This window comes from Neophocaena asiaeorientalis, unplaced genomic scaffold (genome assembly GCF_003031525.2).
Source record: "Neophocaena asiaeorientalis asiaeorientalis breed wild unplaced genomic scaffold, Neophocaena_asiaeorientalis_V1.1 scaffold320, whole genome shotgun sequence".
Classification (NCBI taxonomy): Eukaryota; Metazoa; Chordata; class Mammalia; order Artiodactyla; family Phocoenidae; genus Neophocaena; species Neophocaena asiaeorientalis.
In genome coordinates this window covers 1,133,077-1,154,951 of record NW_020174826.1, presented here as the reverse complement: position 1 = coordinate 1,154,951, position 21,875 = coordinate 1,133,077, and the positions used below count along the sequence as shown (strand labels likewise).

General features: G+C 39.2%; 1 protein-coding gene across 3 annotated transcripts in view; it reads right to left on the bottom strand.

Moving 5' to 3' along the window:
- PIP4P2 (phosphatidylinositol-4,5-bisphosphate 4-phosphatase 2) overlaps window positions 1-10,263 on the bottom strand; it is an 81,203-nt gene extending 70,940 nt beyond the window's left edge. For 2 of the 3 annotated variants that reach the window (XM_024760418.1, XM_024760420.1), the window contains exon 1: window positions 10,139-10,244. In XM_024760418.1, the coding sequence (XP_024616186.1) occupies window positions 10,139-10,244 (106 nt within the window). Of the gene's footprint in view, window positions 1-10,138 lie in introns of all 3 variants that reach the window. The other variant, XM_024760419.1, reaches the window with a different exon arrangement.
- Window positions 10,264-21,875: the final 11,612 nt, after the last annotated feature.

Sequence of the window (21,875 nt, the reverse complement as noted above, 5' to 3'; positions counted from 1 at the left end):
GATCTTCCCAGACCGGGGCACGAACCCACGTCCCCCGCATCAGCAGGCAGACTCTCAACCACTGGGCCACCATGGAAGCCCTATATACTGGTTTTAAATCCATATTATGGATCTGTGAAGCTTAACTATCTCAACTTGACAAAGCATAGGAGGAAAAAATATTTTGCCATTGCCTTTAGAAATACATGCTTTGAATAGAATGCCCTGACTGGTCATGTGGCACATACAAATACTTCCTATGGAAGAAAAAAATATTGCACACTAGTTGGTCTTCTGATGCTTAAAAAAGCCATGTAACACTCCTTAATGTTCAATAATACTGTCTTTGCAATTTTCAAAAGGGTATTGGAAGAAATAGAAATTTAAGTAAAAAAGGGACATTGGAAGTAAAAGAATGAGGTAAAAAAAGATAATCATCATCTATATTTTAAAGTCACAGATATATTCTCTTAGGTGTATCCAGATTCCTTACCAAGAACAACTGTGTTATGGAATATAAAAGCAAAAGGGAACACACTACACCACTCCTTCTCAGGTGGAAAACTGAGGCCCAGAGATGTAAAGTAACTACTCTGAGGTCAACAGCTAGTAACTGGCAGAAAGAATTCAAGTGTCAGGTCCCCCAGGCCAAACTACACCTGGTGGCAGATCATTTCTGAGACTATACAGGGATTTAGTTATATAATACTTGAGAAACACATGAAGACCAGGAAGAGGAGATACACTTTTCACTTCTTTTTCACATGTTTATTTTTATTCTTATAAAGAAAAAGAAGTTCACTTTATAACAGCAACCAGGGAAAGGAAAAAAAATCTAGAAAAGTGCCAAAGCAAAACAAACTCTGATGCACTCCCTACTCAATCCACCAAAAAAAAGTATGGAAGTTCTCTTGAAAGAATACCAGGCAGAATGTGTTCCCTTTTAAGAACTATTAAAGGGTTGTCATTCTCAGGTTATGCAATATCTCTACATCCTTATAAAAATGGAACTCATAACAGCTGAATGTAAAGCTGTACTCAGGGTTGTCTGATTTTCCCCAAAGTGGAAGGATTAGCATTTCCATTGATCACTTCGCAGACAGTAGCTTACTGCCTTCAAATATAGTTATGAACATCTGTCCTGCTAACTCTCCTCTCTAACATCTGAGCTATCTAGCTAACATCTGCATCTGGCAAATCTTGCAAGATTTTTACAGAATGCTCTGTCCTAGAAGTTTGACATTCCTGAAAAGAGTTTGAAGAATCCTTGGAAATAAATGAGAAGCCGAAAGCATCATCTCCCACTACAGTGAAGTATTACCATACATATAATAAATAATTGTTGAATGAAATGTACTCCTCAGGCCTGATCTCTCCCCAGACTCCAGACTTGTACATCCAATTGCATACTGGACATTTCCAATTGAATGATGACTAAAGGTATTTCAAACTCCACTTGTCTGAAACAAAATATTTATTTCCACTGTCCTTCTCCTCACCACCCCCGCAACACACATCCAACTCCTTCTGTTTGCCCATTTTAGAAAAAAGTGCAATTTTTTACCTAGCTGTTTAGGTCATTTTTGAGATTTGTGATTCCTTTCTTTCCACTGATTCAATCCATCAGCAAGTCCTTCTGCTCTATGCATAAAATATGTCCTGAATCTAACCACATTTCACTGCTTCCATCACCTATAGCCTGGCTCAGAACAACATTACCTCTTGCCTATTCCACTGTAACAGCCTCCTGATTAGTTTCATGTCTTATTAGCCTCTTACCATTTTTCACCCAATAATTCATTCTCCAAACACCAACCAGGATGATCTACTTAAATGTAAAACATTTAATATCTCGTGTCTCTCGTCTGCTCCAAGCCCTTCATGGCCTCCCATTATCCTCCGCACACAATCCCATTTCTGATGGTGGCCTACAAAGCTGCCATAAAACTTGTCACCCTCCATCTGCCTCTACAAGGATGAAGTACTAGCCACTGCAGTTGCTGACCTTCAACACACCCTGAAAGGAGTTCACGGCAGAGATCAGGAATGAGGCACTATGTTCCTTGGGAAAAACTGGCAGAACAGGCCTTCAGAGAGTTAGGTATTTTTCAGGAGAAGATATTATGAGCCCAATTTCTTGCATCTTCTCATATCTAGAAAAGCACTAAAATCATTAAAGGAGACATCTGCTCCTCATGACTAGCAGCAACCTTCTGCCAAAATGTGTGCTTGATTGCATGTATACCCCTTTCACTAAAATCACATATATACTGACCTCCCACCTTACCTCTTTGGAACAGTTCCTCAGAGGTATCTGAGGGGCTGTCTCCCAGCCTATATTTCTCATTTTGCCCCAAATAAAACTTAACTCATAACTCTCACATTGTGCATTTTTTCAGTTGACAAAGCTCTCCTGGACTTCCTAGTATAGTCCTCTAACTTCTTCTACCACACTCCCCTAAGTAACCACACTCTAAACTGTCCTCCTTGTTTTATAACAGCATGTTTTGTGCCTGTTGTTCCAGCTGCCTGACACACGCCTCCCCTAAATCTTCCAACAGCTGATTCCAACTCATTTTTCACGTCTCTGAGCAATTGTCATCTTCGAGATATCTTTCCTGAACACACTACCTGAAATACTCCCCACACCACCATTTACTCTATCCTCATGCCCTGCTTTATTCTCTTCACTCTCTGGAGTTATAATCCTTACCAAGGGTATCTCTCACTGAAATGTAAGCTCCCTAGCATCTGGAACAGTATAACAGGTGCTCAAATATTTGAAATGATAACTGACTGAATGAAACATTTCTTGATTAATGTTCTAAAGATGTTTGGTAGAGCCAGAAGGAAATGTGGGCATTATAAAATAGAATAAAAGAATCATAGAGCTTGATGCCTGCTGAATAACAGAAAAGGATTATAATAGGAAATGGGCTTGCCATAATATTGGAAAACTGGAAGCAGATAGACTTCAGCAACGTTTGGGCTCTATTTTCCCTTCATAAGAATGTGGTCTCACTGAAGGAGATTTTGATTCAAGAACAATTTTGTACAAGTATCTACTGTACAGCACAGGGAACTATATTCAATATCTTGTAATAAACTATAATGGAAAAGAATCTTAAAAAGACTATATATATATAGTATAACTGAATCACTTGGCTGTACACCTGAAACAACATTGTAAATCATTTGTACTTCAGTAAAAAACAAACAAAAAAGAACCATTTTGAAAAAAGAAAAAACTCCCTTAAATGGAGCATCAGCTTTAGCACACAGCACAATATCAAGCTTCCCTACTTTCTCAGTATCACAGCAGGTCCACACCCATATTGGGACCTTCACGGAGCTTCCAGTAGCTGCTCTCAAATATGCTGCAACTATTTCCACTCATTGTGACAAACTGGTTTCTAGTGGGTTTCAGAAACCTTGGCAAATATTGATAAAATGAGAATTTAATTTAATCTTACAGTTGGTTGTGCATATAGTGTGGGTCCCTGGGTCTACATCATCTCTTCCTGCTGGTCCACAGCCAATCTTAAACTCTGCAAGGATGCAAGGAGGTTCCGAAATTTAAAAGACTGCCCAGGGCTTCCCTGGTGGCGCAGTGGTTGAGAGTCCGCCTGCCGATGTAAAAAAAAAAAAAAAAAAAAAAAAAAAAAAGACTGCCCAAATAGATTCAAGGACTCTAACTCAGTGCAATGGACTGAATGTTGTGTCCCCTCAAAATTCATATGTTGAATCCTAACCCCCCATTAGGAGGTGGGATCTTTGGGAGGTAATTAGGTCATGAAAGTGGAGACCTCATGAATGAGACTAGTGCTCTTATGAAAAGAACCCAAAAGAGCTCTCTTGCCCTCCTCTGCCACATTAGGATACAAGGAGAGGTTGGGGGTCTGCAACCCACGAGTTCTCACTAGACAACAAATCTGCTGGCACCTCCATCCTGGACGTCCCAGACTCCAGAACTGTGAGAAATAAATGTTTGCTGTTTAAGCCACCCAGTCCATGGTATTCTGTTATAACAGCCTGAACCAAGACACTCTAGTGCCTAGTAAAACTCTAGTCTAGTGTAGAACATAGTTCCACGTGAAATAAAACTTTGCCTCACTTTAAAGTAAGGCACCATTTTTAACTTTAGATTTTTCAGGTAGAGGATCAGTAAAAATATACTTTATTTATTGTACAATTTCTAAGAAGTACAAAAGTTCATATTAAATAACTTATCTCTCAAACCAGGAGTCAATTTATTTTCTAGTCACCGAAAACATTTCCTCAAGCAACTTCCAATTTACACACTTTTTAAAGTGAAACAAGGTGAAAAGGAAATGGCAATGCCTTCTAAACTGCAATTATGTTTCATAGGAAATCTAAGTGTGTTTCAGAATAAAGGAATATTAACCTCTTCATTGAAGTTAAGTTGCTTTGAGGTAATTTTACAATTAAAATAAATGCACATTAGAGTATTACATTAGATGGAAATGAACAGTTCTTCAATGCTTAAAAAGGATTTGAATATAAACATCTTTTTTTTGAATTTTATTTTATTTATTTTTTATACAGCAGGTTCTTATTAGTTATCCATTTTATACATATTAGGGTATATATATGTCAATCCCAATCTCCCAATTCATCACACCACTACCCCCACCCCCACCCCCCTTGCCGCTTCTAAACAAACTCTCACTAATAACCTCCATGGCACTAAGTTCAAATGACATTTTTTTAGACCTTACCTATTTGCTCTTTCTTGTAGCTTTTGACATGTTTGACCACCCCTTTCTCGAAGTGTTTTCTTCCCCTTGATTCTGTGATATTACAGTCCCCTGGCTTTCATCCTACCTCACTGGAAGACACTTATCAGCCTCTTTGCAGGCTCTTCTTAATCTGACTGCTCATTAAATTTGGGAGTTTCTCAAAGCTTTGTCCTAGGCTCTCTCTTCTTTTATGTTATTGTTTCTCCCTGAGTCTCATATAAAGCTTCCCAAACTTTTTCACATTTTGGTACACGGAGAAAACAACAATATTTGTATAGCTACTCAGAGCTGGAGGCCACTGGACTAAAGGCTTCTGCTACTCCAAGGACTGAGGATAATCCATATCTTAACACATGTATGTTCTATCTCATCATATTCCATGGAACACTGATGGGGCTTTGGGAAACTCTAAATCAAGATCCATGTATTTGGCTGTCACCAATAGGTAAATAACATAGTTTTATATTTTCAGCCCAGATCTCATTTCTTAGCCCTACACCTGTAAATCCAATTGCTTATCTGACATCGCTTCTTGGATATTTGAAAGCACCTTAAATGTATCATGTCTAAAACTAAGCTCATGATCTGTATTCTTCAAAACCTAGTCTTCTTCTAGTGTTTTGCCTCAGTGTAGGCAATCACACCAAGTTGCAGAAGCCAGAATTCTAGGAAATATCCTTTCCACCTCCCTCTCATTCCTACATTCAATCTATCATCAACCCCTCTTCAGTAATTCTTAACATCTACGTATCTCTCCACTTCTACCACCACCTGAGTCCAAGTTATCATCACAGTTTATCAGATTTGTCCAAATCATTATAGTAGCCACTCAAAGTCATCTATCCTCATCTACTCTGGCCCTTCTCTAATTCATTCTCTAATCAATAGATAGAGTAATTAAAAAATAATAAAAGATCTAACCAGATCATCCCTTTTCTTAAGGCAAAATTCTTCAACATGACCAATCATCCCTGCATGCACTGATTAATACTTATTGTTCTGGTCATCTGTTGCTGCAGAACAAATCACCCAAAAACTTAATGCTTAAAACAACAATTTAATATTAGCTTTCATGATTCTGTAGATTGTTCAGACTCAGTTGGGATGTTAATTACCTAGAATCTGCCATGCAGGTGCAGTAAGAATTTGGCTTGGCTTGGAGTCATCTGAAGGCTCAAATGGGCATCCAAGACGGCTTCTTCACTCACATGTTTGAGGGCTGGTCAGGCATCCCTCTCTCCATATAGCCTCTGCAGGTGGCTAGTTAACAGTTCCTCAAAGCATGGCAGTCTCAGGATGTTCAAATTCTTATATAAGTTACTTTCCTCAGAGTGTACTTTATAAGAGACCAAGGCAAAAGCTGCAAGACCTCTTGTGACCTAGTCTCCTAAGTCATTCAGCTCTCTATTATCTTATTCTGTAGGCCAAAATCAATCACAATGTCAGCCCAGATTCAAGAGAAAAACTATCTAAGGACTTGAATATCAAAAAGCATAGTTCTAAGGAGAGTCTCTGGAGAATATGAACCACACTAACCTCTCCACTCCCATTTTGCAGCACCTTCCCTATTGCTGTTTCTACTTTGACCACACTGGCTTTCTTTCAGTTCCTAGTACTTACTATACTCTATCCTGCTAAAGGCTTTTGCACATACTTTTTTTTTTTTTTTTTTTTTTTGCTTAGAGTGTTCTAATCCCCTCCTTGCCAAGTTAACTATTGCTAAGCTTTCAGAGCTAAATCAAGTCTCAGGAAAGCCTTTCCTGACCAGGTCAAATCTTTTCATTATATACTCTCATGGCGCTGGATATATTTTTAGCACTGTCCTCATCCCCACTGCACTTTTGCATTTGTTTGAATGATTATGTAATTTATGTCTCAATATCCCCCACTAGACTGGAAGAGGAGCCATGTCTGTCTTTCCCTTCTTACCACAGAGTTTGGCTAGTACTCCAATATTTATTTGCTGAATGAATAACAGAAACAAAGTAAGCAAATGAAACTATCTCTGTATAACAAAGTACTCTTTTCCTTATAGAATTATAGTGAAGTAGATAATCACATTCCCATATTCAATACATAATCAGACAACCCAAATATAAACCATTTTTCACAGATGACGTCTCATAAATTTAGAGGTCATATTCATTTGCCACATCCTTCCTATAAAATTAGCAGATGTATAAAGAAAGCAAACAAATATAGCCAAATTGTATGTTTTGTGGTATTTTTTCCAACCTCCTTTCAAATGAGCCTAAAACTCTCTTTGATTTTAATTTCTATGATTTAACAAAAGCTGACAAATATACCAAATGGGGCACTGTGATCACAGGAGAGGTGATGTCCTCCTACTCTATGCAGGAATCCAGTACTGACAGCAAAGACCACTAGAAGCATTCCACTTAGAAACCCAGGAGGATTTGTTACACAAATAAAACCAGATGCAAAATACTAACTGCTCCCCCACTACATTATCGATAACTTGTCTATAAATAAACACTCCATCAACTTTCAATCTGAAGTGGAATATTTCATCTTGGGGTGGGATCTCACATTCCTGTTCTTAGAAGGTTACACAAATAGCGAAGAGTTGAATTGGAGAAAATAGTCACTAGTTATGGCTATTAACCAGTTCTACGAAAATTTTTTAATGTCTGGGTAATTATAGATGGTAATTATCATAAACCAAAGTTCTTTCCCAAAAAGTACATTCTATTTCTGGTCTTTTGAATCCCAAGCTTCAACTCTACTGTTGTCAACTACTGAAAATATTTGGTCTAGTGACAGACTGTTTCTTACAATCTGAAATGATTCAACCATGCCTTTACTTATTCTTTTTCCTCATGTTCCATGAGGGCATGGATTTGGTTACTCTTGTTTACCTAGAGCAGTCTCCGGCACGTTGTCCCACCTGATGAATTACTGAATGAGTAATTAGCACTGTTCTTCTAGAATCAGATCTTGTGTAGTTACTCAAAATATTTATCAAGATTCTTATTTGTTATTAAGAAAAGATATTTTGCCGAAAATGCAAAAAAAAAATGTCTTTTACTTCTCATTTATGCTTCTTGTTTCCTAGGTATTATGCCATATGAAATTAGTGTTTCTAATTATCTAACCTGTCTCATTCACCAGTTAAGAAAAAAAAAAAATTGTTCTACAATAGGCAGAAAGAGTTTTTGCTAAAACATGGTTACAAACAAGACAACAGACCCAAAATGGAGTCACTTATGCCTCTCTCAGAAATGGACTCTTAACCCAATCAATCAGGAATCTCCTGATCAGCACTAGTGAGGTCATCTGCCTGATAGGCCCCTGCCATCCCCTAAAGAAAAGTGACCTTGCCACAACCAATCCACATTTTGCTAGTATAACTTCCCTGTCCCACTCCCTTCTGCCTATATGAGTCTTTAATTTTGTACAGTTCCTTAGAGCTCCTTTTTATCTGCTAGGCGGGATTCTGCCTCATTCATGAATCACAAAATAAAGCCAATAAGATCTTTAAAATGTACTCAGTTGAATTTTGTTTTATAACACATTGAATTTCTTTGGTAAAAGTTTTCTGGAATGAAACTTCTTTTTCTTAGTGGCTGAGCTGAAATTGTACCATATTTTGTGCTTTGAGAAGTCTTATCAGAATAACAACTATTTGGCAAATGATAAAGAAGTCTACAAGCAGGTCCGGGAGTATGACCATTTTTGTGGGATAATTTAGCCACTCTCCGACTAAAAATAAAAAACATAGATGCAAGATAGAGAGCATGAAAATCTGTTATGGGACAGTTTCTTAAATCTAAATTCTGTCTCTCAATAAATCATCAAATATTTTGTCTTAAAAGGGTGAATTGATGAAATTGAAACAGTCATTAAATAAGTGTTTAAACCTGTTGTAGACCATACAGTTTAGATAACAGTAAACACATTAACATCAAATTTGCCTTTTAAGGAAGTTCCCCCAAGAGGTGTCCTCTGACACGTGTTTAATGCTGACAAACATGACTTGTGGGTTTTCTATGGGTGAGTATCTCTACCATTTTGCACCTTATTTCTCAACTCATTAATCACACTAAATTATTCACAGCTAAACATCCTTTTCCTTTGTCCTGCTTCTTGTTAAGTGTGGATTAAGATCTAGATTGTTGCTTTTCAAGTTATAAAGTATTAAATGGAAATTTTAAATACTTGACAAGTTCGACCTGCTCTACAGTTGCTCCAATTCCAGACTTGAATGTAGAAAAAGTTGTGCTACAGGAAACAGGATCCACCCACATTTTCAAAGGCATTAATGTTTGCCTCCTTGGGTTTTTAAATGTCTCACATTCAGCCAAAAAGGAGAGATGCATTTAACCTACATTTGCAAGTGCCATATTTGACCAATCTTTTCACTACTCTAAGTGGTTTTTTAAAGTCTTGCCTTCCATTTTCTATAACTACTGACTCCGCCTTATTTCTACTATAGGAATCAACTAAAAGGCTTAGAACAAGGATAGATCTTTGAATAAATTGAATAGTTTGGTAAATAGATTTCCCCCTTCTTTCTTCAGACCCCATTGCCATCAAATCTTTCTTGATTCCATTTTACGAAGAGAAATAAATAGAAATATTTATTTTATTAACTTGGGTTACTTTTAAAAGTCAATTTCAATCTCACTCAATGCACTCAATCTCACTGCATTTTTGATATGCATCAAAAATATTCCATCTTCTCTTCTATTCCTCATTTTACCACTAAAACTAACACATACTCCTTACAAGTAGAAGCAATAAGGAAGGGCAGAGATTTCAGACATGTTAGGAATATTGATTAACTCTTCTCCTTTTGCTAAGGCAATTCCCTGATTGAACAGACTACTGGTGGGTGAATGGTAGGAAATGCATATTTTTCAAGCTAAGCCCTTTCAAGGACAGATGCCAAGGTGAGCAGTACTCCTGGTTTCTCAGCAACGTGGAAGAATTTGTGAATGACTGTGAAAGATTTGCACAACCATCCAGCTGCACTTAGGAGCTGCTCTAAAACAGCAAAGCCCAACCTGGGAAATTCATGTCACATCCTGTACTCCTGGGTCAGAAGTGGTGAAATACACACACACACACACACACACACACACACAAAAACAGCAGTGGGTAAGACACGGTGCACACACACACACACACACATCCCATACCCGTGGGTAAGAAGGGGCGAAATACACACACACGCACACACTCACACACCCCACACTACACCACGAGAAAGCCCTGCGGTGAAGCTCTCAGGCAGGCAGGCAGGCTCTGCTTCAGAAGGCACAGTCAGCATCCCTCTCTCCCAGCCCAAGTGAGAGGCTGGCCTCCGCCTCAGAACTCCCTGGTCTTTACATCCTAGGCTTTTTCTTACAAAGTAGAAAGATCTATGCTGGCCTTACCTCTGGGGCTGCTTTCTTGTAAGTATGGTGGGGCCGTGGGAGTGACATTTCCAGAATGGGATGCAGAGAGCAGAGGCGAGCGTTCGTCCACCCCATCAGCAGCCATGACTGCAGCAGTGGCGCCGGGGCCGGGGTGGAGGCTGAGTCTGGGGTTGCGGCTCCGGTTGGAGGCGCTGTTAGTGCTACTGCCGCTGCAGCCGCCTCCGGGAGGACCCGGGATGTGTCACAAGGTAGGAGGCGGGCAGGGAGGGGGGATGCGGGATCGAGAGGCAGGGAAGAGAAGCGCGCTGGGAAGCACGCCTAGGGGAGGGGAGCGGATGAAGAAAAAAAAAAAGAAAGGGCCCGGGAGAGCTGGGGGAGGGGAGAATGGGAGGAGCAGGAGCCCTGGGAACTTAGTAGGGCTGACTGGGAAACGCTGGGAAGGGAAGGTGCCAAGTAACCGAACGCAAAGAGGAGGTAAGTGGGAGGGAGGGGTTACAACTCTTTCTTCTTTGTACTTCACATTTGCTTAACTAAGTAAAAAGAAGAGTGAAGGGCAGCCTGAAAGGGGGCAAAAGGCCTGTGGCTTGATTACAGGAAAACTACAGCAATCACAAATCCAAGTTTAACTCCTCAAGGGAGGAAGAGGAGTTCTTTGCTGTCAAACTTTGCAGCAATTATATAAAGAAAACTTATTCCTGGGTTATCAATTCCTTCTCGAGGGCTGCTGCTTTTGTTAGGAAATCATTTTTCAACATCTGTTGTCTAAGAGGACGTAAATTTTTGTATGAGCAGTGCCATTTCCTGCTTTTCCTTGTTAATTATTAAATATCTGTTTGGCACTCTAGTAACTGTATCTTATTGAAACTATGCATAGTGTGTTGGTTTTTACAAGTTTAATTTAACAAAATAGGTTGTCATTTTAGTTTTGTTTTTGTACTGTATTGTCCCTGACACATATAAGATAATAAAGCTTATGAATAATGTAAGACAAATAACTATTTTCTTTAGTAATGTCTTAAAATAATCATTCACATGTAAAACAGTATTAAAAACAAGCTAAGTACAGTTCTCATCTTGCTTTTTGTGTTTATTTTTTCTTTTCTTTTTTGGTGGCTTGCTAGTGTGGTTTTAAAATCAAAGTTTTGAACATGCCCAGATAAAAAATGCAGTGGGAAAATAGTCATCGTCTCAAACCGATCATTTTTCTGCAATAGTTCTTTGAGTCATTCATCACATATTATCATATGATTACTGGTCTACACATATGAATAGGGGATGGTCTTGGTCTTCAAGATGTCTGTGAGATAGCACAGTCAAAAACAAACCAAAAATGAGGCTGGTAGTCTTTAAAGGGGCTGGAGATTTAAAGGGGCATGAGTAAAAGCAAACTGTAGACATTTGAAACTACCTCTTATATTACGTGCCCTCTGAAGATACTCTTTATTCTGAAAATTCCATTTAGGCACCAGCTGGAAATCCTAAGGGAAAATCAAAGAATAATGTTTTCTATTATGCAGCATCCTTTGTGGATCAGTAGTATCAGGAGACAACACAATATAAGGATTCCCAGGGACTTCCCTGGTGGTCCAGTGGTTAAGACTCCGCACTCCCATGCAGGGGGCCCAGGTTTGATCCCTGGTCGGGGAACTAACACCTCACTTTTGGCAACTAAGGCCACACGCTGCAACTACTGAGCATGTGTGCGTTCTAGACCCCCCCCCCCGCACTCTGCAACTAGAGAAGCTGGCACACCGCAACAAAGAGCCCTTGCCCTGCAACAAAGACCTAGTGCAGACAAAAATAAATAAATAGGATTCCCATAGGATATAATCCAAGGGCATTTATAGGTCTCTAGGAACTTGGAATGTGAGGGGTAAAGATGTAGCACTCCCTGCAAAAGTGAACAATTTACAAAAGAAACAACAGTGTTTTTACAGTTGCAGCCTAGAAGCTATTGAGATAAAGAAACTTTTAAAAAGAATCAACAAAATCCTATTTCTATACAGTTAGCCCTCCATATACATGGGTTTCCGCATCCACAGATTCAACCACAGGTGCAAATTTTTTGCAAAAAACAATTTCAGAAAGTTGCAAAAAGCAAAACGTAAATTTGCCATGCTCAGGCAACTATTTACATATCATTTACATTGTATTAAGTATTATAAGTAATCTAGAGATGATTTAAAGTATACAGGAAGATATGCATAGGTCATATGCTATACTGTGTAATACTACACTATTTTATGGAAGGATATCCAAAGATTTTGGTATCCTTTGGGGGTGGCTGGGAGATGGTGGTCTGGAACCAATCCCCCAGGGATACAGAAGGACAAAGGGCGATTTTATTGTCCTATCCTGTCACCTATCACACTTTATTGTAGCAGTGTATTTACATTTCCATTACCCACCCACCTTTTATCCCCAACTGACTTTGTGAGGTCAGAAACCAAATCTATCTCATTCACTATTATATCTCCAGTATCTAACACAGTGCATGACACATTAATAAGCACTTGATAAATGTTTGCCAAATAAATAACAAATGAGTATATGAACAAATCCTACACAGTCCCAGAATCTTACTAAAACAATTGTTAACGGGAAAAAAGTTAAGAGCGTTTCTTGACTTTTTGATGAAGATGAGAGTTTTGCCACCTGACTATTTTATTGTTGCATTTTATCTTTACAGCTAGACTTTCTTTATTGCCCAGGTAATAATGATCAGTATAAAGGTTTTTTTTTTCTTCATTCTTTACTTCTTTATATGACTTCTCTATTAATTTCAGAATTCAATTGAGGGTGATACAGTTAATGGGTATATTGAGATTATCTTTGCAACAATGCCAAATTTCACAAAAAGTAAAAAACTTATTAGATGAGTATCACTTCATTCTAGTTTAAAGATAATTCTATAGTTTATGGTTACTCAGTAAATGTTAAATAATACTGATCAATCTAAGGCCTTTTATGATTATGATACTTTGCCATCACTATTCACTTTTGGAATAATTGTATGATTAAACAGATAATGTATGAGCTAGTAAGAGATCTATCTTACCACTTACTTAAGCTGCTTAAACTACAGTTCCAGTTATCTACTACTAAGTAACAAATTATATCAAAACCCAGTGGCTTAAAATAATGTGATTTGTTATTTTTCATGATTCTGTTGGTTGACTGAGTAGACATTCTGTTGCTCTTACCTAGCCTTACTTAGGCAGCTGCATTCAGCTAGCAGGTTGTCTGGGGGCTGGGCTCAGCTGATGAGACAGCTGGGATGGCCACGAGTCTCTCTCCATATAGTCATTCAAACAAGGCTTCTTCACATGCTTAGTAGCTCAGAGCAGTGTTCTAAGAGGGCGATTGTGGAAGCTATGGCACCTCTTAAGATCTAGGCTCTGGACCTCAAATAATGTTACTTTCACTACATTCTTTGACCTCCTTCAGCCTGCCTCCTGCCCAAAGAAAGCTGGAGGCCCAGAGACCTCTTTTCATGGTCAAAGGTAGTCACAAGGCCAGTGGAGGAATAGATTCCATATCTTCATGGATGGAGTGACAATGTCACAGTGCAAAGGGCTGTGGAACACAGGAAGGCATGATTCATTGCAGGCCATTATATAGCAAGCTACCATAGTCTATTCTCTGGCCACAATGGTTCATGTCCCTCTCACGGGCAAACTACATTTGCCCATTCCTAAGACCCCAAGGTCTCATTTAATCACCAAAGTCATGTTTGTATATCTTGTCACCTAAATCAAGTACAGGTACAGGCAAAGTTCCTTGGGTATGATTCCACAGGTTCAGCTCCTTGGGTGCAGCACCTGTTGATTCAAAGAACTGTGAACTAAAAAGACAAATTATGTGCCTTCCTCATCTCCCCCTGCCCCAGCCTCCAACATTTAACAGTGAAACACGAGCAGCATAACAGCAATAAACACTCCAATTTCATAAAGTGAGGGGAGGGAGCAGATGTGCATTTAGAATGGAAAGAACATAGTGTAACATAGTGTACACTGAACCACAGAATTCTGAAATCCAGTTGAGCATATGTCACTAGCTCCCTTGACACTAGAGCCAGGGAACGCTCCTTTATTAGGGCATAGTTCTGCTCTTAGTGTTACTGGGTTTCCTCATCTATTGCTGTCCTTGGCTCTCTGCCCTGCCACTGACTTCTTTCTTTTCCATAAAGTACGACTCCTGTTTGTAGTTGAGTAGCTTTCCCAGTCTGCCTCCGACCCAAACAAAGTTGGAGGCCCAGAGGCCTTTTTAAAATTTTGAACTGTCTCTGTTCCTTTTAATCCAAGTTAATACAATTCCCTTAAAAACTTTGCAGGCTTCTTATAAATCTGACTGGGGTTTACTTCCTGCCCCCAAAGCCACAGACATAATTCTTTTTGAGATAGGCATCTCTCTACATTGGGCCACATTTGAGACCCTTCAGATTTGTAGAAACCCCTTTGTCTTACCTAAGGAAGTCTTCAAATCACTGACTGAATCTTTCAGAGGTCTTAACAAGGAGTTTTATAGCCATCCCCTTGGATTAAAATTTTATCCTGAGGCCATTTCGTATGTTAAAAATCTTTTACTGGACTGTTCTGAGTCCTCTATATTTCCTCTAAATTCTGTTGTAAACTGAAAGTTCTTTTTTAGTTCATCTCTATGGTAGGGAAAATAATGACCCCCAAAAGGTGTCTACACCTAGTCCCTAGAACCTAGGAAACCTTACATAGCAAAAGGGATTTAGCAGATGTGATTAAGGGTTGCAGATCTTATGATGGGGACGTTATCCTGGGTAATCCAGGTGGGCCAATGAGTCTTTAAAAGCTGAGAACCTTCTTGGCTGTAGCTAGTGATATTCACAGAAGAAGAAGGAGGAGAGATTAGAAGTGTGAGGAGGACACAACCTACCATTGTTGACTTTGAAGGTGGAGGAAGGGAACCAAAGAGTGTGGGTGGCCTTTAGAGCTAGGGGTGACTCTCAGCTGACAGCAGCAAGGAAATGAGGATTTCAGCCCCACAAACACAAAGAACCAGATTCTATAAACAACTTTAATGAGCAAAGAAATTGTGAGCAAAGAAGAACATAGAGCATCGCTCATCACCCAGCTATATAAGGGTTAAGTTGAAACCCACTGCAGTCTCCCCTGAGAGGAATTCAAGATGAAAAACAGGATGAGGCACTCTGTGCTTTCAATAAACAGGCCCCTAGATAGATTCATGTCTCAGGAAGAATTTCAATGACCCCAAATTCTTGCATCTTCCATACATAGAAAAGCATTAAAATCATTAACTCGAGGCTGTGTTCTTTGTGATTAGCAGCCATCTTTTACCAAGATATATGCGTGACTACATGTATTTTCTGGCCAAAAAAATCATATATTCTGTCTCCTCCCCTATCTCTTTGGAGCACTTCCTCAGAGCTGTCTCCCAGGCTATACTCCTCAGTAAGACCCTGAATAAAACTTAAACTCACAACCCTTTATGTTGTGTGTTTTATTTTCAAGTCAACAAATAGATCTTCCCCTAGAGCTTATAGGCAGAACACAGCCTTGCTGATCTCTTGATTCTGGTCCAGTGAGAATTATTGGACTTCTGACCTATGGAAATGTTAAAATAAAATAAAATAGAGGGCTTCCCTGGTGGCGCAGTGGTTGAGAGTCCGCCTGCCGATGCAGGGGACATGTGTTCGTGCCCTGGTCCGGGAAGATCCCACATGCTGTGGAGCGGCTAGGCCCGTGAGCCATGTCCGCTGAGCCTGTGTGTCTGGAGCCTGTGCTCCGCAACGGGAGAGGCCGCAACAGTGAGAGGCCCTAGTACTGCAAAAATAAAAATAAATAAAAAATAAAAATAAAATAGAGACCAGGCTTGAAAATCCTACAAGCAGACAAAATCATTTAAGTTACATAACGAAAATAAATCTAGCTTATTTCATGAACATAAGTAAAAATCAACATAGTTTTTTTCTTCTAAGTGCCTTTGATAATCATCTTCCTAAAATGGTATAAGTTAATCACTGTTAATGAATCCCCTACCATCTGGAAACCCCCATTGTAATACCCGATCATTGTAAAGGTTAAACACCTTTCTTACTTCTACTTTACAAAGCCATCCTGTGACATCATGCCTCTGAGTTTCATCTCAGTGTTGGATTTGAAGACTCCCAGTTTGCAAAGTATCCTTCTGTACACCATAAACTCTTACTTAATACTATTTTACTGACCTAGTCTTAATTTTTACTATCTCTAAATTTTGACAGAACTATAAAATAATAAACTTATGTTGTTTAAACTGCTAAGTTTGTGATAATTTTTTTATGGCAGCAATATAAAATACCACCTCTCATCAGACAAAGCTAAAAGAAGCTAATTGTTATTTTCTATACCCTACATGGAAATTAGTGAGATCAATAAGTTCATTAGGTGCATTTTCTACCTTCCAGGTTACCATAAGCAATAGTTAATTGGTAGACTTCTGTTCTCGGGTCTCCCGTAGCAATTTCCTCTCTGCTTTTTAGCTTCTACTAACAGTTTTCCCTCTATTCCTTTCAGCATTCTCAGGCTACCTAGTCCTGAAGACAGTGCCATATACTTGGGTTTATTTTAGAGCAATACTAATTTCTATTATATTTACCTATTGCTTTGTACTTCCAGTACCACTTTCTGCTTTTTTATTGCTTTTTAAGAATCCATCATCTTACAACTTAGTGGATTAAAACAACAATGTATTATTTTTCAGAAAGATACATCCATCTGGTGGATCAGCTGGGGACTGAGCTCAGCTGAGAAAGCTGCATTGGCTGAACCCCTGTCTCCAAATGTACTTTTACCCTGGGCTTCCTCTTTACTTGTCAGTCTCAGAATAGTACACTTAGAGGGCAAAGGCAGATGCTTCCAAGGCCTTATAATGTTACAGGGAAGAACAAAATCTGACTACATATTGGATCTGTTACTTTTTCCTTAACCTCTTCTTCCGGTTGCTTTTGTTCACTAAGAGGATACTGTCTATACATAACGGCCTGCCTCCGGGAACCCTGCCCCTCTGCCTGAATGTTAAACCAAAGTGCCTTTGTTCAGGGAAACATCCTGACCCTGTCCACCTATGGATGGCTAGGAGAAAGAAGAAATTAACACATCCCCTTCCTGAGGCTGGCCATTCCAGGAGATATTTGCAAGACTTATGGCCTTTTTACTTTATTCCCTTACCTCCTCCCCGTCTCTGTTCTATAAAAGAAACTGGTATCCAGACTCCAACAAAATGGTTCTTTTGAGACACTAGTCTGCCATCTTCTCGGTATACTGGCTTTCCGAATAAAGTCATTATTCCTTGCCTCAACACCTCATCTCCTGATTTATTGCCCTGTCATGCAGTGAGCAGAATGAGCTTGGACTCAGTAACAATAAGCCCAAGGTTTTGGAACATGTACAAGTTTACTTCTACCACATTCTGTTTGTCAGAGCAAATCACAAGGCCAGGTCACATTCAAACAGGCAGAGGGATAAATTCAGTCTCTTGATGGAAGATGTGGCAGTTTCACAAGCAGAGGAGCATGGATGCAGGGAGATGTGATTCATTGGAGGTCACTTTAAATTGATCAATCACAACCACAAAGGATATTTTGTGTAAAAAAGGAATAAAGACAAAGGAGAGTTCTTCAAGGGACATGATGCTTTGGAGAAGTTTAATTTGAAATTCTAAAGTCCATCTGAGAAGGCTATTTTATGAATATCTATGCAAGATATCTATGATATTTAATGAATATCTATCATAGATTTTATGAATATCTATGAATATTTTATGAAACTCTATGTAAAGTATGTTCATATTAAATATGTACTCGTAAGGGTTATAACTGCTTTCCTTAGCACATACCAGGGTACCACCTCTACTCTCTCACTCTGACCTCTGTTTCTCTACTCTGTGCCAGGAGAGCCCAGGCTTGGAAATCAAATAAAATTATACTTGAATTCACTACCTCTGAGTAATGATCTTATTTAAGTTAGTTTAACCTTTCAAAACCTCAGTTGTCTAACTAGTCTGTAAAACAGAGTAATAATACCTACCTTATGGAGTATTTATTATAATTTAATGAGAAAATATATGGAATGTAACTATCAGTGACTGGCATATAGACTTGCCATAAACATAAGCTTTTTTATCACTCTCCTCTTTTAGCTCTATTAGAAAGAAAACCAGGGGACAGGCATCACTGAACTAGGCTAGAAGCACAATGGGCCAGAACATGTTTGTATTTTTAACTCATTAATTCATCTACATTCACCTTACAGTTATTATATAGTACATCTCAGGTGTGTAGTCTGTATGCTTAATGTAAGAACTCCAGGGTATCTCAGCAGGCCTGAGGGAGTTGTATTTATGCATGAATGGGGACTTCCCTGGCAGTCCAGTGATTAAGACTCAGCACTGCCAATGCAGGGGACACAGATTCAATCCCTGGTCAGGGAACTAATATCCCATATGCCACGTGGCATTGCCAAAAGAATAAAAAAATATGCATGAATGTTCCTAAGGCTTTTGGAAATGCCCAGTGAAAAAGACTTTGAGGAAATAGGGATTTAGATTTCACATGAAGGATGAAATATGAATGCCCCTTCATTATATGCATACCCTGAAAAAGCAGGAAACTGGTTCTTAAGTGAGGAAAACTTGAAGGATGGGTACACACTCTGCTAAGACTAGGGTAAATAGGTTTACCTTCAGCTCTGAGGGATTTTGTTTACTTCTCCAGCAAACAGAATTATAACTCTGAGAAAATAAGACCATGTTCTGAAGTTGAAAGAGTGCAACATTTTGCAAAAACAATAGAGGAGGGTTGAAATCTTGACTATAGTCATAGAAGAGTCATTTTTTTCAATTAATTAGTCCTAGATTGTCTCTTATTTTCTCAGTTTCATCAGCAAAATGGGAGATAGCTATCCTACAACTCACAGGATGCTAATAAGAGTAAAATAAGGTCCAAGCTCTATAAGCACACCACAACAGAACAGAGTGAAATACAAAGTTCCATAGACAAAATTTGACTTGAAGTTGTGTGGAACTTTTCTTGTTGATCCAAAACTGATAATTAGGGTCCAAAACTGAGGCCATAAAAAAGCAGTAAGTATCTCCACATACTAAATCAGCAGAACTGGCCCCTCAATAACCACAATTACCCCAATCCGTATAAACAGGAGAATGAGAAGGAAGAAAATGGAAATTATTGAAGTCATGAATTGTTGGCTTAGGGAGTTCTGTGGCTTCTCCCTGCCCTCTTCTGAAAAGTCAAGTGAGAAGTGCTCTAAGAATAATTTGCAAAGTTTGGATGTATCTGCATAAAAGGAAAACTAACACCTCATTTTCAAATTAGGACACAGATTACCTGCTCTTCCCAAAATCTGTGTGAACAGGAAAAAAAGAATTGGTGAATTATGGCAGGGCAAACAGAAAGGCCTGTGGTGTAGCTCAGCTATCACTTCTGCTTTGATGAGAATGTGAGTTTCTTGTAGGCCAAAGTAGCACCACAAAAATTAGCTGGGCTTGTGCCATCATGATGGCAGCAACAAAAGAAGCTAACTGCTGGGTGAAAAAACTCCAGCAACCAGAGCCCATGGGGTATTCCACTGAGTACAAGAGCTGAGGAGGACTGGAAGAAGTTAAGCAGGACACCATAGATTGGGAAGGCCCTAAAGAACTCACATTTGTGCCTCCTCTAGAAATCCAGTGTTTGAGTGCCTGCTGTGGAGAGAGTATTGTCAATGGCCAGTCAGTGTTGGCCCAAGAGTTAGTATCAAGGAACACAAGGAAGACTACGACAGCCCATTGACTCCCTCCAACTCCTCCCTGTGTCCACTTCTTGAAGGAGGTAGAAACTAGAAAAGGGAGGAAGGACCTGAAGCCCAGAGGTAAACTACATTCTTTCCCCCAAGGTGGAAAATGGGAAAGAGGCAAAAGGAAGACCATACCCCCTCCCCATTTCAGGTCCTTCAAGCCACAATACTAGCAGATGACAGAAAAGAGGAAATCTTTGATTTGGATATGAAATTGGAGTTTTAGACTGGATGGATTTTTAATCACTGAAATTGACAAGGAAGTTATAGAACCTACCCAAGATGTGATGATGTGATAAGATATGTTACAGTAGACAAGTGAGAATTTTAAATGGCCCTATTAGGGGCAGTATTTGTAGGAAACTATAATGGTTTCTTATCTGTACTTTGATAAGTTCTGTTTGTTTAATAACTTGTAGAGATAGATGATTAGATCGATAGATAGATATGGATAAATGTAGAAATATATATGACTGTTGCCTCAAATTCAAGCTTTTCCTTGATTCAAATATTTTTGATTAATAAATATAAGAGTTTGGTAGTAAATGCTGCGGCTACAAAGATGACAGGGCATTTAAGAGGTAATTGAGGTTAGGACTTCTTTGTTAGTCCAGAGGCTAAGACTCTGCATACCCAGTGCAGGGGGCCCAGGTTCAATCCCTGGTCAGGGAACTAGATCCCACATGCCACAACTAAAGATTCTGCATGTCGCAACTAAAAGATTCCACATGCTGCAACTAAAAATTGGTGCAACGAAGATCCCTCATGCAGCAAGGAAGATCCTGTGTACCACAGCTAAGACCTGGCGCAGCGAAATAAATAAATACTTTTTTAAAAAAAGAGGTAATTGAGGTTAAATGAAGTCCTAATGGTGGGACCCTAATCCAATGACATTCATGTCCTTATAAGAAGAGACACCAGAGAGCTAGCTTGCTCCCTCTTTCTTTCTTTCTCTTTCTCGCTCTGTCTCTCTCTTTCTCTCCATGAATCTGCACTGAGGAAAGACCATGTGAGGATACAATGAGAAGACAGCCATCTGCAAGCCAGGAAAAAGTCCTCACCAGAAACTGAGCCCTTGATCTTAGACTTCCAGCCTTCAGAACTGTGAGGAAATAAACTTCTGCTGTTTAAACCATCTGTGGCATTTTGTTATGGCAGCTTGAGCTAATAAAATCTACATAGAATAAGATTGTTTTTTTAAAATACTTTTAGCCCTTGGAGGTACACATACGCACATTTCACGGATAAACCTATTTGAGACCATAGAAGCAGTTGATTAATGTAAAAACACATTTTATGATAAGAAACCTACTTTTCCTATGGTTTCAGAAAACAGTTGGGTAAGAAAAATACCTATTACCTCTTTAGAAGTTGGTATTCCCAGCATTTCTTCCTGTGAGATACAGAACCACATTCTAGTTTTCATTTCCTCACTTCTAGGCTTTTTTAATTTCTACTTCTAGCTCTTTGAAGGGTCTATCTGCCTGATACTTAAGTGCAACATCCCAGTTTATTTAACCAGTCCTCTATTTTTTAATTTTTCAGAATTGTTGCAGTATTTTTCTATTCATTCATTCAGCAAGTGTTTATTAGGTACCTTCTATGTGCCAGGCACTGTTTAAGGAGTTACAATATCCCTGACCTCATTATAATGAAAAATATAGGTAACAGTTTAACAAGGATATATAATATATCAGATGGTGATAAATGTTATAAAAGAAATAAAGCAGGGTAAGGGAAAATGGCAAAGATGGGTGGAGGAAGCACATTGCTTTTTTACATGGAGGAGCTAGGATAGGCTTCACTGACATTTAAACGGGTATGTGGACAGTGAACATCAAGGCCCTGAGAAGGGAGCATGCTTGGTATATGCAGGAACAGCAAGGAAGCCTGAGCAAACTGAGCTGGGGGGTTGGGGTGGGGGGGGGGGG